The sequence below is a fragment of the Vanellus vanellus genome (genome assembly GCF_965231255.1).
Source record: "Vanellus vanellus genome assembly, chromosome: 1".
NCBI classification, from domain to species: domain Eukaryota; kingdom Metazoa; phylum Chordata; class Aves; order Charadriiformes; family Charadriidae; genus Vanellus; species Vanellus vanellus.
Window position 1 is genome coordinate 62,601,911 of NC_138905.1, and position 25,594 is coordinate 62,627,504.

At 42.5% G+C, this 25,594-nt stretch overlaps 1 protein-coding gene across 1 annotated transcript in view; it reads left to right on the top strand.

Moving 5' to 3' along the window:
- The window catches only part of LOC309686600 (tyrosine 3-monooxygenase-like), a gene marked incomplete at both ends in the record, with an annotated part of 32,441 nt that extends 12,949 nt beyond the window's left edge, over positions 1-19,492 (top strand). Inside the window, 7 exons of the mRNA XM_082499328.1 lie at positions 827-972; positions 6,440-6,575; positions 7,232-7,301; positions 8,952-9,008; positions 12,024-12,119; positions 17,630-17,763; positions 19,333-19,492. Coding sequence (XP_082355454.1) covers positions 827-972; positions 6,440-6,575; positions 7,232-7,301; positions 8,952-9,008; positions 12,024-12,119; positions 17,630-17,763; positions 19,333-19,492 — 799 coding nt within the window. The remainder of the gene's footprint in view (positions 1-826; positions 973-6,439; positions 6,576-7,231; positions 7,302-8,951; positions 9,009-12,023; positions 12,120-17,629; positions 17,764-19,332) is intronic.
- Between the last annotated feature and the right edge of the window lie 6,102 nt (positions 19,493-25,594).

Sequence of the window (25,594 nt, forward strand, 5' to 3'; positions counted from 1 at the left end):
GGGCCATGTCTGAACAAAAATAACCATTTCTATAAGGTTCTTTGCCATCCTGTTACTACTTGTTTATTTTGCAATGGCTAAATATATTCCAAACCACAGCTCTAAATCCAAGCACCATCAAGTTTGGGAGAAGCTTGAAGCCTGTGCCCAAATCTGGTTATATATACTTTTCTTCAGCTGGTCTCTCTTTGTATAATGGGTTAAATGCTTCAAGAAATTGGCATGTCTCTCAAATACGTAACCCATGCCAGGCATTTTGAACTGCAAAAGTATAAATCTCTTTGCCTGTCCAGATGTTAATCTTCAGTATCAGAAAATGTGCTTTTTTAGGAGGAGGTTTGTAAGAGTCAAATATAGAATAGACTTCAGCATGGAGGTGGAGGGACTATCATTTCAAGTTGTACCCCCATGTAGAGAAGGAGGGAATACCTGATGTATTCCATCCCTAAACTGCATGACATAGAGAGGGCCACAGCCTCAGCTTTCTCCCTGGGATTTCCCTGGCACCTTCAACACCCTTATACCTAAGCAAGAAACACTTCTAAATCAGGATTAGAGCCCTGTTGCATTAAGGGAGGATGTAGGAAGGGATAAAACAGGTTTGCTGAGCAGAACCCACCTTCTGAAAGAAAAGTGAAAAAAAACCCAACCCTTCTGCTTTGCTACATCCACCCAGGCATGGGCTTCCAAGCACCAAATGTCCTGATTTAAGATTTTTAGACCATTGGCTCTGCTGGGGGTTGATGCCTCTATGTGGACCTGTAGATAGGGCAGAGAAGTACTGCTTTATTGAGGTGGGTCACACTATATGGCTTTTGCTTTTCAGGAGAGAAGTCTACAGGAAACTGAGCAGGCTTTACCCTACTCATGCCTGTACACAGTACCTGGATGCTTTCCAGCAGCTGGAGAAATACTGTGGCTACCAAGAGGATAACATACCTCAACTTCAGGACGTCTCCAGATTTTTAAAAGGCCAGTCATTATGAACAGTGGTTTATGGTTTCCTGGACATGTATGTACACCACAGACACGCACAAACCGTCTTGTAGGACCCCGGCTGGTGAGAAGAGCTGATTAGCTGTAGAGTTCCCTCGTGCAAGATGAGCTGTAGCACAGGACATCAATAACAGGCATATCTGGGGACCAAGCTGCGTTTGCTCTGTGAGCGGCTGCAGTTGGTGTAGCACTAACCAGCTAATTCCAGTTCTAGCAGCAGTACAGGCATAGCAGCACGGTCCTCAGCATGATTTCCACACACAGGTATTCTATGGGTTTGGCTGTATTTTAAGGTTCTGTAGCAGTGCTGCTAGTAAGACCCAAACACACGTACAGGTATATACCTCTCACGTCCAATTTTTACTGATGCATGAGACAGGATGGCAATGTGTGTGAGAGAAAATGATTTCCAGGAGGTCCTGCGAGTCAGTCGGCGGCTGCCTTGAGAAAACACTGCTTCTTTCTGCCTCTGTGGCCCCACTTGCCAGACTAAATTCTTTGGTGCCTACCATGTGGCTGACAGGAGAGCAGAAAGGCTGTGGGGTGAGTCTGTAAATGCATGAAGATGTGGCCTTAGATGAAAGGGCATATAGGATTGCTAGGCTGACCTACCTGCTGTCAGCTGGGGGCTGACTAGCAAAGGGCTGGAGAGGAAGGGAGCCTGCATTATTTTTATGAGGCCACCGGCTGCATGGATTCCTAAGGCCAGATGCTTTGTGTCAACGAGCTGATTTCCTACGTTTATTGCTCGTGACTGAAGAAAGGCAGTCTTTAAAGCTTCCTTGCTCCTTTTCAGTCTCAAGGAGATGTGCCAGAGAGTGGAGGACAGCTGATGACTAGGTTGAAATCAATAACAAAAAGTATGGCTTAACTTTAAATACATTTAATTTAAATATAATATTCAGGGAATCAAGTGACTTACTCCATGTATCAGTAGGTGACGTGAGTAAGCTTGAATGAGCTTTCTGTTGCTGAAGAGGTTTTCAAGACATTGCCATTTTTAGGGAAGATTAGGCTGTTCGATGACAGTTTTTATTGGACTGTTAGTGTAAGGGAACGGAAGGTTGGCATATGAAAAATGTCTCTCATGAGCATGCCAGCACCATCACATCCAGTTATAGGATTTTTCAGTGTATGCATTATGTGTTTTCTCATGTATTTTCCCTTCTATTCAACTATCGATCTTACTTCCCTCCTCTAGTAAATGGGCTGATAAATATTTTTTCTCATGAAGCAGTTGATCTCACCTTAACTCATTTACACAGTAGCTGACAGCAGGCAGCTTCAGAAATAAAGTGATGCTGATTTGATTACCACAGATATTCATATTCTTTAAGTAAATCAGGGGGTTTCAAAGTGGGAGAATTTAGAATAACGTGAGAATATCCTATTATAATACTAATTGTATTGCTCATGTTGGTTGACAGGATTTGATTGCCTGGAGTCTGGGCCTGCTCACTCTTTTGTAGGCTTTGCTTCTAAATTTTCTCTATGCCATACAAATTATGCTAAGCAGAAAAAAAACAAAAACAAAAACAAAAAACAAAACAGTAAAAATGTCCATTCTGAAATTCTGCTAATAATGATTGGGAAGATGTTCACAGTGAGTTTCAACTCATCTACTAAAAACACAGGGTGTCTAATGTAAGCTAATTGTCTGAACTATTCTGGCTGGGACTGAGAACCAGGCAATTCAGAGGCATTTTATTCCATTCTGGAATGGGTGTCTAAGGAAAATGGAAAGAGTGGCTCTTGAGAGCATTGGTTGTACCCTTCTTAAACTGTAGATAAAACCTAGATTAGTTTAGCCTAGAGGCTTTGTAAAAGATTATGCACAGATGGAACAAAGTTTGTTCAGAATATCTGTGTTTACAGCTAGATGCAATTAAAAGTAACTGATATCTTCCTTATCTTCAATGATTCCCTCTAATAAGGTCATCTCACTATGCAGAATATTTTCTAGAATAGCATGAAGATTGACATTATTGCAAGGTCCCTTTGTAACAAAGTCAGTCTAAGTCAGAAGCATCTGCAAGGTCTGTAGAATCTGTGTTAAATCTCATGCCAAGCAGCCCCTGGGTGAGGGGTATGATTTATAAAGAGTTATTCTGATTTATTACTGATTTGGGTGGCTTTTACTCCCAGTGTCAGCAAGGCCAGAATTTTGCTCCTTACAACTCATCAATCATCAACTGTGTGCTTAGGGTCTTTCCTGCGTTACAGGTGTGCAGTGCCCAATCAACCAAACTATAGCCTGTGACGTGTCTCCCAAAATTCTTCGGCATGCAGTGGATGTGTTTCAACCGCTACGACCTATGTGGGGAAGCATAGTGCGGTTCCTCCTGTCTCTGGTTAGCTCTGGGTGGGCCCTGAACTGTCCCACTCTCCCAGTTAGGACATAAATCCCAGCATGGCTCTTTGCTGAACACTGCCCCTAGGGATCAGACCATTCTTTAGCATAGGTGACGATAAGTCTTTGTATACGAAACTACAGGGATGCAGAGAGAGAGAGAGAGAGGAGTGTCCTGGAGAGAAAGTGACGGTGCTATAACCAGCCCACACAGCCACATAAACTTCCACCTTCTCTTTTACTCAGCAGTGTCTGAGGACACAAAGCAAGCAATTCCTTTTGACTTCAATACGAGTTGAACTACAAGATCTGTCTAGTGTTATGTGGCCTGCTAGTGAGGCTGGTTTGAACAGAAATGAACCCTACGTCGTAAGTATTTCATAATTACTTAAGGGGAATTTAATTGGTTAACCATGAGACCATTTATCATGCCAAGTGCTTTTCTAAAGGGTTAACTAGATGAACCTAGGCGCATCTTTCTTTCTAGGAAAGATGTCTGGATTTAGGCAATCATTGTCCTCCACAGCTGGAAGAAATTACAGCTAGTGCAAGCTCATACTACAACGCACAGGCCTGTATACAGGAGGTTTTTAGGCCAAGAATTAAGCCTTACAGATCACTTTAGGTCAACTGCTCAAGACCTTCTCTTCAACTCATTCTGATTTCAGAGATCTTTGGGCAGCAGGTCCAATCAGCCACACCCCCAATTCTCTACTGAATTGTGCAGTACTACAATAAGAGTTCAGATTTTGCAGATATTACCTTCAGCAGATAACTTTTTCCTATGGCTTTTCAAGGCAACTGGCCAAGTCTGTTTCATCAGCAGACTGTCTGATTCACTGGCCTATATTTAAAAGGGCATCTCAGGGAACATAAACTGTAATTTTCATTTTCCCTCCTGCTTCTCCAACATGGATGCTAAAGCAATATAAATTTCCCTAGACTTTTTCATAGTCCTTCCAAAACGAAGTTACCGTGGGCTTGGTGCTCGTCTGATATATTTTTCAGCTGGTGCAGTTTTCACTTCACTCAGACTCAGAGTTTACCCCAAAGGTGACCGGATTCTGAGCTTTTCATGTTCCTCTGTATGGACTTGGTATGGCATCAGCAGCAAGGGAGTACCCTTCTGTGCCAGTTCCTGGCCAGTGCTTAAGGAGACAAAGCTGACGGTCTATTTCCCCAAATACCTTGCTTTCTTAGTTGGGGAGCGGGGAGAATAGTAACCTGCTTTACAGCCACTTCCAATTTCTCTGTTGACTCTGAAGCATTTCCTCAGCGTATAGACAAATATAAAGACATAATCTCCATAGGTTTATTTGCTGTTGTTCAGCTTTTAGGCAGATCTATGCCCATTACCTTTTAATTTAGCGGAGCAATAGAAGATAACCATGGCAAATGCTAACCACCTAGTCCCTCACATTGTCAGGTAGAAGCATTCCTTCCTGTCCACTCTTCTTTTGTCCTGTACGGCTTCAGATCATTTGTCACTTCTAATTCTTCCAGTGAAGCCTTTTTTTCCCCCTTTCTTTTCTTTTCTTCTCTCTCTTTTTTTTTTTTTTTTTTTTTTTCTTAATGAGAAAAGCTCTAATAGCCAGACAGAGCAAGACAAGAAATGCTGGAAGAAACATTGAAAACCAAACCAAAACAAATCTTGTAAATGGCTTGGTTTCTGGGTGGGATTTTTTTGTTTGTTTACATAAAATAAATTAGGTTCCAGGCTTCATGACACAATAGAATATGGATACAGAAGGGAGAATAAAGCCATTTCTGAATTTTTTTAAAATGTAGTTTTATGCTTTAAAGAAGATGAAATGTCATTTATGGGAGCTGAGAATGCAACACAGATTTTGAATATAGGACTTCAAAAAGATTATCATTGGCTCCGTTTTAAAGCAGTGATTTTCAATTTTCTTAGCTTTGCAGACCACCAACATGTTTCCCATGGGAATGGAGATTATGTAGTCTGCTGACCATAGGACTTGTTATTTTGTTAATTGTCTCTCACAGACATAGTAATGCAGGGTGTCCTGGGGTAACACTGATAGCACAAGCTGAAAACACTATGTAAAAGTATTGCATTCTTCTGTCCCATTCTATGGACACATGCAAAGCAAAACGTGTATGATCACATCACTGAGAATCTATGTAGTTAGTTCTACACAAACATAATGGTGAAAAAAAACAGAGGGGAAAAATAGGTGAGAGCATTGATGAAAAGTGATGTTAAATGGTTAAGGGCCAAATTCCAGCACCCTTATCTCTGACAAGGACCTATTTGCTTTCTCCTGCATGTTCTCATTCTAACGAAGTCCAGGCAGAAAGATAAACTTGATAGCAAGTTTTGCCAGTGCTGAGCTAGTTTATACATGTAGAGCATGCACTGACAAAGGGAAATGAAGTTGAATAGTATGTTCCAATCCTACTTCTGGAATAGGTTGGGGTAGGCCCATTGGGGAACCAAATTGGCCAGGCTGGAGCAGACCCATGGTACACCTACCTCTGTCCTCAAGAGTGCAAGGTACCATGGGTTTCAGTGTAGGGAATAAGGAACTCCGCAGGAGGGGGCTAAACAGTAACCCAGCATCAGGGAAGAGCCAGGTGCTCTCAGACAAGGGTAGGGGTGGGAAGTCTCCCTTGTCAAACTCCTGTTTATATCTCTCACATATGTTGTAGAAGAAAAGAATCAAAGAATTATTAAACTGGCCAGGACTGAAAATGCAGGTTTTGTCCCCTGCTTGATCATAAGGATCGTGTGTGACTTCAGATACATCATTGACACATGGGACATAGTAGATAAATGTGTGTAAATGTGCCGAAAAGGTAAACTGTCTTAGGCGGTACTTCCATACTTCACATCATTGCTGTGTGAATACATGTAAGTTGGATGATTAGGTGATTTAACGTTACAGTAAATGGACCCATAACAGTACAGTGGAACTTCAATAATGAAAAGTCAGGATGTTCCTACTATGCTTGGGTGGAGGGCTCTACTTCAGCAGAGCATGAAGGCCCTCTGAAGCTGCTTACTTGAAGTAAGCGTGCCATGTAGTTAACCTCAGAAACTCCTAAATTCAGTCTCACTTCCCTTTGCAGAAAGAACAGGTTTCCAGCTGAGACCGGCTGCAGGACTGCTGTCCGCTCGTGACTTCCTTGCCAGCCTGGCATTTCGTGTCTTCCAGAGCACGCAGTATATAAGGCATTTCTCTTCTCCTATGCATTCCCCAGAACCGTAAGTCTGATGCTCTGATACAATGCCATCCTTCTCAATGTGTTGGGGATGATTCCCTAGGGAACGGCTCTGGAGCTCTATCCAGTAGTCCACAGAATGAAACAATTTGAGAAACTGGTAGCTGGAGAGTTAGAAGGGGAAGTCATGCATGAGAGGGTGTGGGTCTCTGTCTCTCTTGCAAAGTTGTCTGGGGAAGGAAAAGACTGGAGAATATCTGGTTTAATCTTTTCATCCTGCCTTCATTTACCATCTGCTGGGGTTTGATTCCCTGCGGTGAAACTCTCCCAGTAAGTGCTGGCCAGACAACAGCAATTACATTTCATGAGAAATTACAAGTTCGCACAGACACTTTTGTTGTATGCTGGGACAAAACAGGGGCCTTTCAAAGATGTTGTGACATGGGAGACTAGTGCCCATGCCATCCCAAGTGAGACAATAGCCAGGATAGTGGGGGGCAGCTAGCTTCCCATGGCAGGCAGAAGGGAATGTTCCTGTCATGCTCCCTGAAGAGCCAGGCCAGGTATGAAGGCAGCTACCGCAGAGCAGCCCTCACACTTGCTCCCTTTGGGGGTCTATCGGCTGAAGTCCTTCACGGGAAGTTCACGTAGGGCAGGAAAAGAAACCTTTATTAAACACGAAAGTCACTTGTTTTCCAGAGACTGCTGCCATGAGTTGTTGGGTCATGTTCCCATGCTAGCTGACAAGGAGTTTGCCCAGTTCTCACAGGTAAGAAGCTTGTTCTCCTCTCTGTTTACTCAGCTGCCCCGGATAGCAGGCCAGATGTGCCTCAAAGGCATGCAGCTCACCAGGCTTGAAATGCTATTTTAAGACTTGATTGTGCCTGAGTTGCAGCCTCCGGGGGTGTTGGGCCAGCAGCATCCCGGGAGACATTTACTCCAAGGGAGTGGTAGCACTGCTCCCTACGGACACGGTGTAAAAGGAAGGGCAGGCAGTGCTTGTGGGACTTCTCTGTGGGAGGGCCGTGTCAGTCTGCAGACAGATGCCAGCGGAACCTCTGCGGCACTGCGTGTTTGAGCTGTAGACTACGCTGTTCCCCTGGCTTCCTGTCCTACACCACATGAACCTAACCAGCAACAGCCATCGAGCCCCCAGGCTGGTTCAGTCTCTGGATGTACATTTCTATCTCACATGATACTTTAATTGTGTCCATCACCATGTCATTCATTAGAGATGTTTTTCCTTTTACTACTCACCAGATTCTCACAGCATTGCTCACACTGGTGAGGAGGCTCCAAAAAGCAAACAGGGCTTCTTTGTACAATAAGAACGGGCAATCAGAGTCAGACCCAAGTGAACTCAATGACCTCATATAATTAAAGACTTCAGAACTATGAATGTGCCTCAAAACTGTAGCAGAGGGAAGAAGATAACTCATATTCTATGCTTATCAACCAGTGGCCAGTGTGGAAACTGGCAATAAGTGCCGAGGGGCTACATGATGTAGCTCCCTGTCCAAATATCTTAAAAAGAAAGCCCATTCACCTCATATAATGTAGTTTCCAGTTGTATTGACTTGGATACATGCCAGATTCCATTTTGGTCATAAATATTGGTTATTATGAGATTCAGATGAGTAGTGCTTAGAATATCCTAGTGGTCTATAATTTGTCCTGGAAGTATAAATACCAGAACTGAAGACACATTAGAAATAAGAGCTTATAGCAGTTTCAAAACTTTCAGCTTTCCTCTTTTCCCATCTGTAACACAGACTATACAACATGGGATCACATTAAATGAATTTTCACATTTTATACAAAGTATTCTCACAGTTTAAATTCGCCCCATGAAAATCCTTTTTTGTTCCATTCACCATAAGACTATGAATGGTGAAAACACCCTAATTTTGTTTGCTTGCTGCACGATATGGCTCCCAGGATAACTAAGAAGAGACATCTACATATTCCTATTGTGAGAATAACAACAGGGAGCACAGATGAGAGTAAACAGAATGTCCCTGCACACATCTGACCCAGTCATAAGGGCTGTCAGAAAGACAGTGAGAGACAGAAAGGTAACGGCAAAGATAAAACCCACCTTGCTGTCCTTCCTTCTCATGCCTCCCTATAAACCTCTGCCAGGGATAGTCCAGCATTAAGCCAAGAGATGGTTAACTTTGCACAGAGAACGCTGAGGATTAAACACTCATCTAATGTGGCTCCCAGTGGCATGTAGCTGGGGGCCAGGGAGAGGTAGGCATCCTGGAAGCCATGGAAGGTCATTTTGGGTGATAAAAACAATGAATAGTTCATGCTATTCATGCTAGAAATGATGTGGTCCTCCCCCTTCCCCTCTTTCTCTCCCTTGGGCTGAATAATCACTCAAGTGTAACACTGCCTGCCTGCTTACTTGCTTTAGGATATTGGACTGGCTTCTCTTGGATCATCTGAAGCGGAGATTGAGAAACTGGCCACAGTAAGTACAGATGGCAGTTTAATATCAGAGGCAAAACCCAAACAATTCACTACATATCCCTGACTGTGCAGGGCAGGCTCTTCTCTAGTGTCTCAGATTAGCCACAAACATGGGATCATCAGCAAGATTGTCTCTTCGCTTCACCCGCCGGTTAGGGAGGTGCTGGAGCAGGGGCTGGAGTCCCTTTTGGGGAGCCCAGAAGCATGTGATTCCACCTGAGGAAATGTGTATACTTTTTGCTTCTATTAGAATATACTGCTGAAGCTGAGTTTCTACAATTTCAGCCACAGGAAGGTCCCAACTCACTTTCCAGATTCGCCTAATAGGCTGGATACCCCATGTGACTCCTGCATTTTCTCCTACACAAGGTGCAGGGGACCGTCAGAATTTGATGCACCCTGTATTCATTAATCTCACAAAATAGGTGAGCTCTTAAAAGCAATTTGACAGCAGGAACTGTCATTCGGTTCTGAGTCACTAGGCTATATCCGTCTGCCAAAACAACTCACGCAGCCCCTTGCTGCCATCTCAACTTGGTCTGAAAGTGGGCTGGAGCCCAGATGATTTTTTTTTCTGATAATGGCAGTGATTTCCCGGTCTTGATGACTTTTTCAGGGGAGGAAAGGAACCCTACCCTCACCCAGCTGGGTGAGGCTCGTTCGGGAAAGGGAGTAGATGGGAGTCTGTCACTCCTGAAATTCCTCACCCAGCCCACAGCCCCACTCATGGGGAAATGGAACGAAGTGCTGCGTGAAGGAGATTATGGCCCACCTAAAATCTACCTGCATGTATCCATCCTTGGGTCAGAACTAGGTAAGGCTAGTGGTATCTTTAGAGTTGGGAGTGCAGAAGGTCCCAGTGCTGGATTTTTTGTGGCATCATTCAGGTCCTGGGCTGGTGTGGGAAGAGGCAGTGACATGTCTACGTTTCCTCTGCAGTTGCCCCTCTCTGGGTCCCCAGAGGTTAGTCTAAGACCAAGATCCCTGCTTTTGAAAGAATTATGGGTCCCGGAGAGCCATTTTGCATTGTAATCCAGATCTTGGTGAGACTGGGTGAAGGCCAGTGACTTACATAGCATTCCTCTGCAAGCACCCCTCTCTGCCCCTGGACTGGGTAGCACTAGGTCAGGTTAAGGTTAGAGGAACAATGGGGCTCAGATCTGAAATGGTCATAGTATCATCTAGAGTTTGGGGAGGTAGAATAAGGGAACCTTTCTGAAAGGGCTACCTGCAGTTTAGAATCTGTAAGAATACAATTTTGTAAGTGCCGTTCAAGTATTCTGAACAGTAACCATATTCTGGATTAACATCTCAATATTCAATTGTTTAAAAGTTAGACGTCTAATCCAGGCTTATTGTTTAGGTTCCTTCACTAGAAAGTGAAGATAGTGAAGAACCTGTAATGTATTCTCTACCCTCACACAGATGTCTAACATAAATTCCTTTTTCTTTTTGCCTCTGTCATTCTCTGTCTGTTGTAAAGAGAATGTAGGTAACCAGCTTAGATGAGACAATATTTAAGCTAACTAAAAGTTTATTTAAAGAATCTCAACTTTGCTTGTTGTTACGGTCTATAACTTTTGTAAGACAGACTTTGAAATGCCATTATTTCATTCGGTCCCCGGACCTTCTGAGCAGGTGGATCTGTGCACAAGAGATGGGAAATTCCCAGTGTTCACATCGTCCGCAGAATGCCACTAGTACCATGTCCTGTACCCTGTTAAGACAGTGAGAGCTGAAAGAACCTTACTAACTAAAAGCCTCATAGGATATCTAAGGAAACACTAGAAAGAATTCTTCCTCATTTTCCAGTCAAAAAGACTTTCTGCAAAATGAGGAGATACTGGAAAGACTTTTCACAGCGAAAAAATAAGAATCAAGACTATAAACACAATAAGAATGCATAATTAGTAGCTGAACTGTAGAGAAAGCAGCTTAGAATTCTGCAGAAAGATCCTGGCGTGCTCTTTCTTTAGTGGTAAATTTGCAGGCTAAAACCAAGTCATCAAAATTATGATGTATGAAAAAGGGTGGGAGAAAGAAAGAGGCAGAATAGACTGGATAACATAGAGATTCGCATTATTTTATGGACTGCCACCAGTTCTTTAAGAAGGGTGTTGAGAACGCAATACTTGTGGCTGAACCGAAGCCAAGGTCCAGCCCTGTGTACGAGGCAGCAAAGAGCTATGAGTCCCTAAAGGAACCTTGAAGAGTTGTGACACAAAGCCGTATTCTTGAAATGCCTCATGTTTTGCATGTTTTTCTTTTGCACAACACCTATCCAGCAGCTCAGGGGTCAAGCTGTGTCCAGAGCTGGTCTTCCACTGTCCATTTCCTTATATGCTGTAATAAGGGTTGGCAGAGCCAAGAGGTGCTTTTCTCCCACTATTTTCCAGCAGGTAAAGGAAGTATGATCCTAAGCATGCTTTATTCAAAGAAAAGCCCAGAGAGATGTATCGTTATTTTCTACCAGAGCATGAGAAAGATGCCATTGCCATAATCTTGAAGGGTACGTTGCCGCTAAGGGATAAGTCATTCTTCACATCTGAATGCTATCACACAAAGGAGGAGGGAAACTGTTCTTTCAAGTACCTTTCCGAGGGTATCAAACCCCCTGGGGGGGCCTACCTGTATTTCTGGGGACTATGGGCTAAAATTTATCAGTTTCCACTGACTATAATGAAGCTAATAGCTTGCAAGGTAATTTGTAACACCTTTCAAAGAAAGAAGGGGATAGTACATTATAACATTATTTACCCACGTAATTATCATTAGCATTTTTTTTCTTTTTTTTGAGAGTGAGAATGGGAAGGATGGCAGGTTTTGAAAAAACATGTGTTATAATCTGTGTTATGTATGCTGAGAGAAAAATTAATTTTCTTAAAATATACAACTATGAAATTTGAAGATGCAAAGACATTAAGGAATAAGGATAAAAGAAAATGAAAGAAAAATGAGAAGCTTAAAAATGAACTGCCTGTTAAGATTGTTTTTCACAAATTATTCTTATTACCAGCTTTATTGGTTCACTGTGGAGTTTGGTCTCTGCAAGCAAAACGGATCCATCAAAGCTTACGGGGCAGGACTGCTTTCATCTTATGGGGAGCTTATGGTATGTGTCAGATGTATGGTATTGAAATATTTCTATAATGCAGCTTCTAAACTCTCTGGTAAAAGCAAAATATTATTTCCTCATATAAAACAATATGATTTAAAATACTGACTTTTCTTTCACAAAGAAATTGATTCTCCCTTCCCAGAAGCTACTGAGTAGGGGTAAAACTACTGTAGGATTGTACCTGTACCTGAAATGCAACAAAAGCAACCAACTCTATAAAGTATTAGATTTGCTTCTTACTGCGCTAGTAATGCGGTTGACTTTAACATAAAACTCAGGTACCTTTCTGAATTACTCACTAGAGGGCAATATTATGCCTATTATGAGCTCTGCTACTTCGTCATGCACATATGGATCAGAAAAGCCCTGACTGACTGGACCAAATAGAGTGTGGAGAAACTGTAAACAGCATGGACCCTGATAAAAAGAAAATGCTTTAGGATTTTACTTCCTAAATAAGTTTTAAAACTAATACCAGCTCGAGTTTCATGTAGATGAAAATCTGCGTACATAGGTTTGGTACTGCCCTGCTTGGACATATTACTGTGGAGAAAGGGACTGTGCACTTTTGCAGAAAGCTTACAGGTTTCCCCTCCTTCAGACAAACAGTTGGTGGGGGAGATAATAACATCTCCTCAGTTTTTGCATCTGCACTGAAGCACACAATCAGTTTCTAAGCGCAAAAAAAGCCCTAAACTGGTATCAGTAGGTCTCAATTGCTTCAGCTTGTGCAGATACTGGATGATTGTTTTGAATTAGTAAAAGCCAAGGGAAAATGAAAAGCACCCTTTTCAAGTGTTTTTATAAACCAGCAATCAATTCTTTCATGAGAGGTATATTTTAAGCTTAATGCATAGACGCATTAGCCTAACAGCTGGTACATTCACACGGAACCACGGCTGGATTAGCGCAGCTTGGACTCCCATAAGTGGAGATAGTTGGATTGTTATGACAATAAACCTATTACAAAACTCTGCTAATGGTATACAGGTCAGCCCCCTTCCCAGCCAAGTGACAGAAGGAAGAAACTACATGTTAATGTAACCAAAGACATTTTTAATAGGAGTCCCAACAGAGGGGCGGTTGAGACTTAACATATAGAAAGGTTGAACCCTTCCAGACATCATCCTTCATTTTGCCACCTGCTGAGTTTAGCATCAGTTTTCTCCCAAAACTTGCAATTTGGAGAGTTTTGTGAGCAAACTCTGTGGTATATGATTTGCAGAGCTTTCTCTCTTGATAAGCTGAGAGATTTGCATGCTCATTAGCCCTCTAGGGAAATACATATGCCTTCCTTTCCGCATAACAGCTTTATCTTGTGCCTGACTGCTCCTGAGCGTGAGCAGAAGTGCGCTAACACTATCTTGGCACTCGTCTGTAGACCAGTGAAATGTATAGTTTTGAAACAGCGGCTCAATGAGCTCCCCTATATATTAGACTCCGGTGCAATGCATTTGGTTTACATGTCTATCTATCTGCTCTAGGATAAGGCTGATGCTACTGCTTTTCTGAGAATCCTTCAGCACTTGCTATATTCACAGCCAACAAGCAGGAAACCTAGGCTTGCTTTTTTTACCTTGTAAAACCAAAAAGATCCTATATCAAAGCACAGTTCAAGGCAACATTTATTCTACCCTGCCTGAATACTTTATAGTTTTAAATCAAATTAATTTACATGTTAAACAGAGTACTAAAGGGCAGAGGTAACAATTTGTCCGATACTTACGTAGCTTTCATAGTAATATGCACCACAAAATATGTCTGCATGGTTACCTCCTTTTTTGTCTAATTTTGACACTGATGAAGGTAAAAGTTGCGTCAGAAATGTTCACTTTTGGTGGCTGGAATTGAGTGTACCAGACCTGTGCTCTTTCTCTTTCTACTCTTTCCTTCACCAGACACCAACAAGCTCTTCTACTTTTGATTAAAGTAGTAGGCAAGAACTGCTTGTTCACAAAACTGCGCTATATAACACAAAAATATAACTGTGTCTCTAATTCCCTACATCTAAGGTTGACAATGGAAGTAGCAACTGTCCTTGAGTTGATAAACGGAAGACTCTTGTCATTACTTTTATCATCAGTAGTTGTTGGGTAATGCTTCTGGATAAACTTTTGACACAGCTGGGTCCACCTAGGTCTTTATCCATCATAATACTGAAATTAGATGCAGCTGTGATAGCATTTATGTTCAATAGGTAATGAAGAAGGATTTCCCCCCATTCCAAAAGTGTGTCCATCTCGCACGTTACACCTCAGACAGTCTGAAGATGAGCATAAGTAGTTCGCCAAAAATGCTGCTATGTGGCTGGTACAATCCCTGTGTGAGCTCTGCAAGTTCATTACTCTGTAGCTTTTGGGACAGCAGCCTAATGGGTTCTGTGCACTTCATCTCAAGCATCTGAAACTTCTTGTACACAAATTAATTATATCCGTGGCCTTAAGTGCTGAAGTGTCCTTTTACAGCCGAAAGATTAATCTCACAGCTTTTTATTTGGAACAAAACTGAAATGGAGAAATGTTTCCATTTAATCATTCTATTCTGCATAAGCATCTGATTCTACCTTCAGTGTAGGCAGAGGCAATGTACGTAAAGTGCTGAGGTCCTGTGCCTGAGCGCACCTGCTAGCAAATTGAAAATGTATACCAGCTATTTTTTTTACAGCTGAAGGGAGGAAATACGTGTAGTGTAGTGTCTACTTCGCAGAAGGGATTTTTCTCAGAAAAACAGCAGTGGCTAGGCAGTTTCGTTAGAGAAGATGAAGACTGGAAGGTAGCGAGGCTCATAATAGCCTTCAGTTTCTTGCAGAGCTTATTTTGCAGTCTTAGGCTGGCTCTTGGGAAAGCTCTAGATAAGTTTTGCTGCTGCTTGAGAGAAGGCCGTTGTCCACCTTGATAATTATCTGCCAGTCTTCTCAGTATCAGCCCAGACGTGGGCTTGCAGATGAAGGCCCCAAATTCAATTCTATATCATTTAGCTGATCAGCATATTTGGCACAGGCAGACTCACTGCAGGTCATGTCACCGAGGAGGCACGCAGCAGCAAAGGAGGGGTTTCCTCATCACTGCAATCTTCTGGACCAGGAATAGCAGGATGATTTTGTCTCTGAGGAGGCAATAAAGGCACGAGTTACTAGGGCTAGGTAGTTGGCTGCAAGAAAATAGCATCTAACCAGCTGGAGAGGGTGAGCAGCAGTACGTCCAGCTAATGTTATGTGAGAACTTAGCATCAACAAGGAGCCTAGGTACATCCTGAACTGTAGCCTGGACTGACGGCCTGTGGGTGCATGGCTGTAACCCAGGGAACCACATCCTGACTATGAAATCTTCAAAATGTTTTCCTCTTCTCCACAGTACCCACTCTGACCTGTTTGAACTCAGCTTCAGGTAGTGTTTTTTTTCCATGCATGAGCTGATCCCACCCAAACTCAAGGCATAACCTGGGAGAAAGGCAGAGGATGAGAGGTAGAGCTGGACGCCCTCTGCGTGCGACTTGCACTTGAATCCACAGTACCTAACAAATCCTTTAGTGAGAGCAGCTAGGTATCAGAAGGGAAAGGATAACCATACCCAAGTCTAAACTGAACAGTTGTAATGGGTCTGACTGCTGGCCAACCTTGCCTCCTCTGAACTGTAAGTATTCCTCCCCAACAGCTCTCGGTATTGCACTGTTTATTTCACTACATTCTGTCAGCTGTTCTACATTATCCAAAATGCTTCTCCTGTTAACACTCAGCTGGACTCTGTCCTACATACTGTAAAATCTTATGGCTCATACCACACTTCTGGCAGCACTCAGTGCTACACATGCTTTTCTTGCAGCACAACAAGTACTTAACTTGCAGAGGCCTTTAAGGCCATCCGGTTTCAAGCTGAACTTCCACTGAAGTCAATGAGATTTCAGTTCTGCTTCAACGCTGCTTCAACAATGTGGGACCCCTATCAGATTTTGAGTTTCTGAAATCTTTTCCCATTAGTCCCCAGAGCTTTTAAGATTATAAGAGCAGCCTCATGTTTGTGTATACCATCCATCTTAGATTGTATGAATGCTCTCCGAGGTTTATTCTTCATTTACACACTGCAAATGAAGAATAGAAAAAACACCATCTTTTAGCATTTTATATTCTTAAAAAAAAAAAAAAAAGGCCCTGTATTAATTTCTGCACCAGTTCTTTGGCAAATTGGCTTACTGGTTAAGGCAGGCCTCCAGTGATGGAGAGGTCAGGCTCAGTTCAGTGAAATATCTAAAAATATGCTTAAGGTTACTTTCTGAATTTTTCCAGTTAGCAGAATGAGCTGTAAGTTTTGTACAGTGTCACCCACTCTTACCAGTTCTTTACAAGTACCGCGGGAGCTGGCCTTTGGATCATAAAATAGTGAAGGGAGCCTTCTGAAGGCTGGTGAAGAAGAGAGGAAGACAAACAGGCAGACTTCAAAAAAGGGGTTGGTGCTGAAAGACTGTCCCTGGATGGGGGATGGGGCCCAGTGACCAGGCTGAAGGCAGAAAGAAAGTTCTCAGTGTTGACTGGGATGAGTTGCCTTTTTCCTTTTTGTTTGTACCCAGGACACTTCACCAAGGTGGCCGCCTCACTCGCCATCCTGGCCGACTGGAGGCCAAACAAGTTTTTAGGCACATCTATGGTGCAGTTCAAAAGGCACTGGAGCTGAGCTAGCTTTAAAATAGCTCACTCGGGTCTTAGGGGCAGACAAACTGTTCAGGAACTCATGTTGAACCTGAGCTGCCCTGCCTTCCCAGGACCCCATGCAGGTGCTAAACAACCAACACCAATATCCACGCAATCACACTGCCACCAGCTCTGCTGCTGGCCCGTTTAAAGGTAGCTCCGGTAACTAAACAAATTATAAACGTCCCTATGGACTGCAGCGTGGACATAAGTGGCTTCCATAATCCTACTGTCTGCCTGAGGGGAAAATGTAGAAGAACTTGAGAAGAATGTAGAGAACATCCTCTGTGGGCCCGAAACACAAACATGCACACACAGGGTCTAGTTAGGCTGCGTAACTGGCATGGGAGCTGTGCAGAAAATGCCAGGAGCATTCTGTCTGTTCTTCAGCGCAGGAGGAGATGTGAGATATGTGACACAGGCTGCGGACTTGGAAACAGTGCTGCACAATACTGTGAATCTTCTATGATACTGGTTGAAAAAAGCAGCATGATATTATTTTTTCTTCTAGATATTCAGATTTGGGGGGATGGCATAGACTTTCCCCTCCCTGTCTGAGAACGTGGCTATGGTATGCAGTCGTACATCACTGTAATACAGGAAATATGTCTCTCTTTTTTCTTCTTCGTCTTCTTCTTTTTAAACATTATTTTTATTTGGTTTATTAACGGCTAATTATGAAAAGAAGCTTTCACCTGTGAAAGACTGGGAATTGATATTACCTTTAATTATTCCACAAAGAGCATTTCACAGCCCGGTAGGCACTAATTCTTGCTATGTTCATTCACCTGTTCTAACCTGTGTTGTTCCCGTTGCAAAGTACGCTTTATCAAACAAGCCAGAGTACAAGCCTTTTGATCCAGAAGTGACTGCAGTTCACCCGTATCAGGATCAAGCCTTCCAGCCCGTCTATTTTGTAGCAGAAAATCTGGAAGATGCCAAGGCCAAGCTTCAGTAAGTAAAGTGCGGGTATTTCCACTGAGGGGGGATCACTGTCTCACATCCTAATCTCAAATACATCTCCTACTACTGCAATAACCGTGCCACGCCATCTCACCACACACTTCATTTGCACGATGGCTTTTTTACAACAAAGTTGAACATGAGGTTGTTTACCTGATAAAAGCTTCACAGAAAAACATGGCTATATATTATTATGCCCCTTCCCATACTTCATCTTAGCAATGCCTTATTTTCCAACTTCTGTAGTTGGATAGTGAGAGTAGAGCACAATCCCACAGTTAGGGTGCATCTGTGCTAGTCCATACAAATAGGAGGTCGTGAAGAACTGATTTATCCAAGGTCACATGGAAATTTTATAGCAGACTCGGGAATTAACATGGAGCAGCAGGGGTCTTAAAAACAAGATAGCCTTTCTGATTATATCTGCACAAGAATGCAGAATCAGCATTCACAGGCAATCTAATTTCTACAGAGTAGCTGACTGCAACCTAAATAACATTATTTCAAATTAGCTTGAGGTGTTTCTAAATGCTTCTCTTTGACTGTGAAGTAAGGATTTTTTAAAAATTTTTTTTTAAGGTAAGCAGGGCTTAAATTCTGGCCTTCATCTCCAACAGTTAAAACAACATGACCAATTCTGGCTGGAGGCAGGAGGCTGGTTGTGAAGCTACTGGGGAGCATGAAGGAGCTGAAAAGAGGAATTTATTAGAGGAAGAGAACCTGGGCCAGACTTCTTCCCTACTCCCCCGACTTCTTCCCCAGAAGCACTGTCTGCTGGGGTTATAGCAATAGCAAGTTAGGCCCCTCATCTTAAATCTGAAGGTTCACATTAAATTATTATTGTGTGTAAAACCATGGCTGAGAACTCACTGGCAGAAGAAAGAGGACTTCCAAGAGCCTTTGACTCAGGCAAACCTGAAAAGAACTTACACGGACAAGGAATACACCGTTCTCAGACTTGAAGCTTTTTCATACATTTTTTCAAGACAGTTGCTCAGCCAAAGCTGCTCAAAATAATCGAAGGCACAAGAAACTGTCAGAATGGAAAACATAAGGCAACATCAGTACAGGGGCTTCCTACCAGCATGTAGTGGAAACATTGTCAAAAATGGCAAGCAATCATGTTTTTTCTTTCAACAGAGACGGCAAAATAGCCCAGGATGCCTAGTATCAACAGGTTCTTAAAATTTTATGCAGAAAGAGCTACTCCAGGTTATTTCTTGGAAGAGAAGGAGGCAGACATGCTGTGTTGCTGCATTCCTCAGCTTGTGGTTGTAATGACTCCGACCTGTGTTAACGTAGAGCTGTAAGAGCACAGACAGATCTGAGCCAGCCACGCTGAAAAGCAGGCACTGCAGACCTTTTGGGCTGCAAGTAGTTCCGCTGTGGGGAGGATATACTGCACCAAACAATGTTAAGGAGTAACAGTGACTAGGGTGTCACAGCAGCCTCTGCTCCCAAATTAGTCCATGCCTACATACCGAGAAATTAGGTGGTACATGTTTTACACTTAGGGAAATGGCTTCTGAACTAGCAGGTCTGTCTTCTTCTCCCCCCCAGAAACTACATGACGAAGATCAAGAAGCCCTTTTCTCTGCACTACGACCCATTCACCAGCAGCGTAGAGGTTATGAACACACCTCAGAAAGTCAAGAGGGCACTCTGTCAAATGGAAGAGGAACTGAAAAACCTCTGCTTGGCCCTCGAAAACCTCTCTTAAAACTACAGCAGTACATCTCACCTGGCACTGAGATGCCTGTAGACAGTTCCAGCACTTGAAGATTTAGTGATGAAGTTGTAGTTGCATGCAAAAATCTTTAATGCACAAAACAGCTCTGTCAAGCTAATCTTTTCACTGTAATTTAGGCTGCTGACTTAGCCACATTAATAAGTTCCTATTGAGTGTGTTTCAATGACAAACAAGAATTGCTTTAATTTTTGGTAGGTGATATGAGCGACAGCTGTTTGGAATGTATTTATCTGTTACTGTTGAACCCTTGCAGGATTTTTTATTCACCTGCCACCTTTCCAAGTTATCTGTCACCAGATAGCACAGTAAACTCTTCAGCCACGCAGTCTTTTACTTGCAGTTTAGATGACATGATAACAATCTTTTAGGTTGGCTAGCTGCCTAGAGTTAGCAGTCCTCGCAGCTAGCTCATTTCTGCTAGCAATTGCGATCAGCTATTGTGCTCACAAACTATGAATGGTTCCCTTACAATGGGCAAACACAAGAGTTTGTAAGACGAACCCTTTACTTCTGCTCACTATTTTTTTTTTGATGCTCATCTCATTCAGTAGCCTTCAAATATGGCTAAATAATTCCCTGTCATATTTGAGACTGCAAAGTATTTGTCCCTTGGCTACAAAAAAGTAGAAAATAATAGGCCCGTGATACTCTAGCAGTGTCACATACAAGGATGCTTAATTTGAAAGGGAAATTTGGATTCTGGGAAGGAAATGTGGGTGTAAGGAAGAATTTTCAAAGAAGCATATAAGAAATAGAGTCCCATTGTTTTTTCATGGCATTCAGATACTCTGGAGACCTTTAAAAATCTTTGTTTCTTATTTATGTCATGATGACTGTAGTAATAACCAAAAAAACAAATCTATTGAACATCTAGTGTAAAACCTAAGATCAACCACCAGCAGCCATATAGCCTTGCAGTACCAGATACGTGCTCCAACTTGTCTTGCCTCCCTCTCCAGTCCCTCTCTGAGATGTGTCGGAAATTTATCTACTCTCTGCAGGTCACCTTTCCCAGAATCAATCCCATAATTGCCTTTTCCAGACTTTCATGCCCTTCACGTCCCCTTCCTTCCTCTACTATCCACTAGTTCACTAGTGAGACTAGTTCAGGAAACGAAGAGGAGGCTCATGCCTAGAAGGATTCCCTGTCCTCTTAGCAGCAGTGCATGCAGATGGGCTTGATGCAGGTTACAGGTATGGCATAAGCAGGGGCAATGTGGATCTCATGGCTCAAGTTGGGTGACAGTGATCCCCAAATGTCAGTGTAGATTTATCCTGCACAGCTTAGAATCCACTACTTATTTTTTTCAAAAGTACATTTAGCATGAGGCAGACAGCAAGCTCGTCCACCGCTATTCACGAACTGCCAGTGTACATGGTCTGAACTCCGAGGTAAATGTGAGGTGGTTTGGCTCCTGATGGAAAAGGAGTCATCATCTCTGCCTTAACTGGTCACTGTGGGATAGGAGCATGTACACAGAAAGTCACAACAGAGCAATTCACATGCTGTTACTTCATACAGAGCTTATCTCACTGTAATTTGTCCATGTGCCAGGCTCTAAAGAAACTGTCTTATTGAAAGTTAATGGGATTTTGTCTCTTAAATCTTCATGTCCGTAAGCACTTCAGAAAATGTTCCCATGGGCAGTAATAGAGTATTCAAGATCTGGGGAGCTGCTGCAACTGCTCCATTTTATTAAAATGTGGTGATGCCTGAAAAATTTGGAAGTATCTTGGCAAAAACGGCTATGAGACCCCTTCCTCTCAACAGCAGGGACATCCCAAGTTCTTTCTTTTTTTCATTTAAGTCCAGGATCCTTGTATTCTGCTCCAGAAGAACACTTGCATATCATAAACACTGTTTTCCTAGAGATTCAGGCAGAGACAGAGCTGAAGTATGTTCCTTTGCTTCCAGTACGTTTCTGCTGCAACGGAGGATGATCTCTCAGCATACTTTTATGGATTTAATTCTACTTATCCTGCTCGTACACACACACACAAATACCATTTCTCTTCAGAGCAATTTGTTGTGTTACATATTGTAATAATTTATCTGTCTACTTCCTGCCAATTGGTGCATAGGCAAAAATGCTTGATAGCTCACAACAGATTGTTTTCAGAAGTATTATTTTCATCAATCAGTTGTTTTACAGTGAAAATTGAACCATGTGCTCCAGTTTTGTGTGTTTTCTTTTTCTGTCTTTTTAAGTGGAAGATAATGCCAGAGCGGAAGAGCTATCAAAATATTTTCTATAGATGGACTCTGCAAGCCATAGGATAGGGTCTTTTTCATGTATTCCCTCTGAAACGGTCGAATGTGGAGTTTAGACTTGAGTTTGGCTATTGCTCAGAACAGACCTATATTTGGAAGAAATGAGAGACCTGATGGATTTGTTTTGCCCAAGGCCTCACACTTTCCTTGGAGGGACTCCAGGCCCGCCCACACACCCTTGTCTTTTCCAGTTCCTGTAGCAAGGAGAGAAAAAGAAACCATTTGGAGCCAGATTCTCCCACCCTTACACATGCTGAGTAGTACCCGATCTCTCGAGCAATCCCAGTGACAGTACCGAGCCTATTTAAGGTGCTCTACACAGAAAATAGAGCAGGATTATCAAAACCTCTGCGGATGTACTTGCTTTTTTACTGTCTCAATGACAGTCAGGGGGCACACGCGGCTAGGGTAGGCTCCGGCGAAGCTTAGCAAAGCTTCAAAAGTAATGAATTTGGCTACTTGAACTTTTAAGAAGCATAAATATTCTTCCAAAGGAGGCAAATCTTTCCCTCCTTACTCAGGCAAAACCTACCCCAGGATAGCCACGGTTGACACTCCCCTCTAAGCAGGTCCAAATTCTTCTCTTCTGATTCAGTGTAGTGACAAAGCAAAAACCTTCAGGGTTACATTCTTATGAGGTACACTGGTCATGCTGCTCTTCCAGCAGTCATCCTTTCATTTCCTCACAGAAGCCAAGAAGTACCTCATACTCCCGTCAGTCTAAGGCAGGGGTGATGGGGAAGGCAGTGATGGGGCCTCCCGATGAAAATAACGGCACAGACGAAAAAGCACCAACCAGTAAAAATATGTCTTTTTGTCAGTTTGCATTTCAGCAGTTTCACATTAATCTTGCACAAGAAGGCTCCAAAGCCAAGTAAAACACATCTTGTGACTTGAAACTGAACTGATGAACTCCCCATGGGTCCTTTGCTTATCCCGATAAACTTATTTTTCCTAGATGGAGTGCATTTAGAACAAAATAGTGTATGTTATTAAATGTGTATCGTGTTGTTCTGTTATACATGGGAGAGTTAGTAAATGCAGTTCATGGGTTTGGGTTTATTTTGCTTTTTGGCTAACCAAGTCTGTCCTCTACCAATTTTGGTCCACCCTCAAGCCTCCAGCTGCTTCACTGCTTCCCTGCAGATTTACTAGGGATGCCAAGGGTACCACTGTGTAAGGAGAATACACAGTTATGCAATTTGGGGAATTTGGCAGGACAGGAAGAGGAAATTTAGGCAGGCCTCCCACCCACTCCCATGAGAAGTAGTATTGTATTACAAGGCAGAGCTGTCATCCTCAGTCATTTCCCTCTGGTTCCCTTAACATTTTGACCTTTATACTACCTGGTGAATATAAACCTCACTTAACCAATTAAAGAAATACCGGGGGGTAGAGAAAGAAAAAAAAAGACCTTTCAAGAAAGGAAAGTTCATTACACTCAGTTTTCCTTGTCTCTGCTGATCCATGAAGGAAGAAGCAAGCAAAAAAAAAAACCCAAAAGCAAACTTCCATGGAAATGACAGCGTATTCCTCACGAAACCTAAAGCACAAAATTGTTCCATGTACAACTACACACATGAAGATCGCCTTATAGCCATCACTGAAATGCCATAACTGACCCAGTAAATTGTGACCATCAATCAACCACACGCAGAAGTGTTACATGACCGCTTGAGGCAGGAAATGAAGCTACCAGGAAAAACCCTCCGATAGCTTTGCCTTATGCACGTACTGCAAAAACAGAAGGTTCTCTGGAGCCTGCTTCCGTGGATATCCTACAGCATGGAGAAATTCCAGCTGGCAAAGAAACAGAGGGGTATGTGCATACATCCCCAGTAATCTCACCCACCTCTAATCAGGAGTTTATACGGGGGCTTTGAGATTTAGTTAGAGGACATTACTCTGCAGCATTCTCCAGCTGGCACGTGGTCAGAGGTTGGCAGAAAGGGTTCCTGGCTGTGTGGCATTAAATATACATTAACTTTGGGTAATGCTGGTGGCTGAGGCCCAAAGCGAAAGCAAATCTCTGGCAGTCTCTCCCACCACAAGAATTCCTCAGGGGAAAGAAAGTCGGGCTGGAACGGGGGTCTGGCTGATAGCTGGCAGACAGAGCAAAGGGACAAGCAATGGAAAGGACTGGTAGAGAGGCCTAAAACATGTTTGGTTTGCATATGCTGCTTCATTATATTCAAGAAACATTTCTGTTTGAAAGGGGAGCTTTTTAGCACGAAGGAGGAAAGTTCAGACCTGTAAGAGTGAAGAGGATTCAAGGTCAATTAAAACTTTTTAACTGTGCCTGAGGAGTGTTAGCCTTATCTAAGACATATACTTTCAGCACGGGGTTAGAAAGCGGAAAAGGGGTATTTGGGAAAGAGTTTTTAAAAGGTGTGTGGGAAAGCTGAAGCTGACCAAGCCTTGCTACCCTGCAAGACACAAGAATCCTAAATTTTGAGTGAAAGCTAGAGGGGAAAGTGAGCGGCTGGCCAAACACTGCCTCTCCAGCAGAAGGCTGTAAATTTTTTATTGCTATAGCTGTACGCTAGGTGCTTTCACCCAGCTTAACTATTTTGCCATGAGTTTTCTTTTCTCCCTTTATTTTAAATGTTATTTATTGATCCCCCGACTTGTGTTTGCAAATGGGGAAAACTAGATCACTGAACATGAGAAATTTTGATATTATTTTCCCAGGGTTTTGGGTGAAACTTGTGCAACAAATGGAGCCTTTTAAACTTAAACCTGGCCCTTGCTGAAGGCTATTAGGACCTGGAAAAATGGTTACATTTGGGTAAAAGAGATGACAGCTGCCTCTTGATGTATCCAAAACAAATCTCTGCTCCCATCCACAACCAGTACTGTAAGTCATCAAGGTATGTCTTTCACAAAATTCCCCATGATAGATTTAACCATAAACTACTAAATATTAAACATGGCCAAAACACCTGTCAGGCACAGTAACTGAAAGAATCTTCCAGTTTGGAAGCTCCATATCTGAATTGGCTGCTTTGTAGCAATTTTGGATACCATTTACAATTACGTGGCCTATTTAACTGTTGCTGAAGTCGTGGAGTTTGAGCATGGCACGTCATAAAGCAGCATACGCTGTTGACCTTAGTGAAGCCAGTTTGACTGATCCCACTTACAGACTCCGAATCAACAGCAAAATTTCTGTTGAACAGGCTAATGGCTAAAATGTGGGAGTAAAAATGAAGGATCCATTTACAGTCATATCACTGTGCAGCATTTCATACTTTCCTCTTATAGCTACTGACAGTGAAAAAAGCCTCAACTATCAGTATTACAGAAATATTCCTTGAAGTGGTAGACTGGCACACTTTAACTACTCTGACATAAATGGACAATTAAAATGAACTCGTAGAAGGAAAATATCTATTAATTTGTTAATTAACAAATCCTGTCTTTCAAGAACATCTAACAAGATGACACAGATGATCATCATTATGTTTTATACGAGAGTGTTAGAAACATTCTCAATAGAACCCATTAAAAAAAGGGCCTGTTTTTAAGTATTTCCTGAATGAATCCCAAAACTGATGGGTTAGAAATGGAATGTGTTGGATGATGATATGAATTTTGTACAGTGTTTAAGTCTTGTACTTCAGACATTTCAATTTGTTTCTGACTCTTGCATTAGTTCATATTTCTTGGTTTAAATCTGAGTAAACAAAATGATTTCACTTGATTCTTGTGTCTCTTGTGTCCTACAAAGGCAGGCTTTGTAACCAAGCCTGAATTTTAGCCCCCTTAGTGAAAAATTGTGTTAGCTGCTGAAAGCTTGA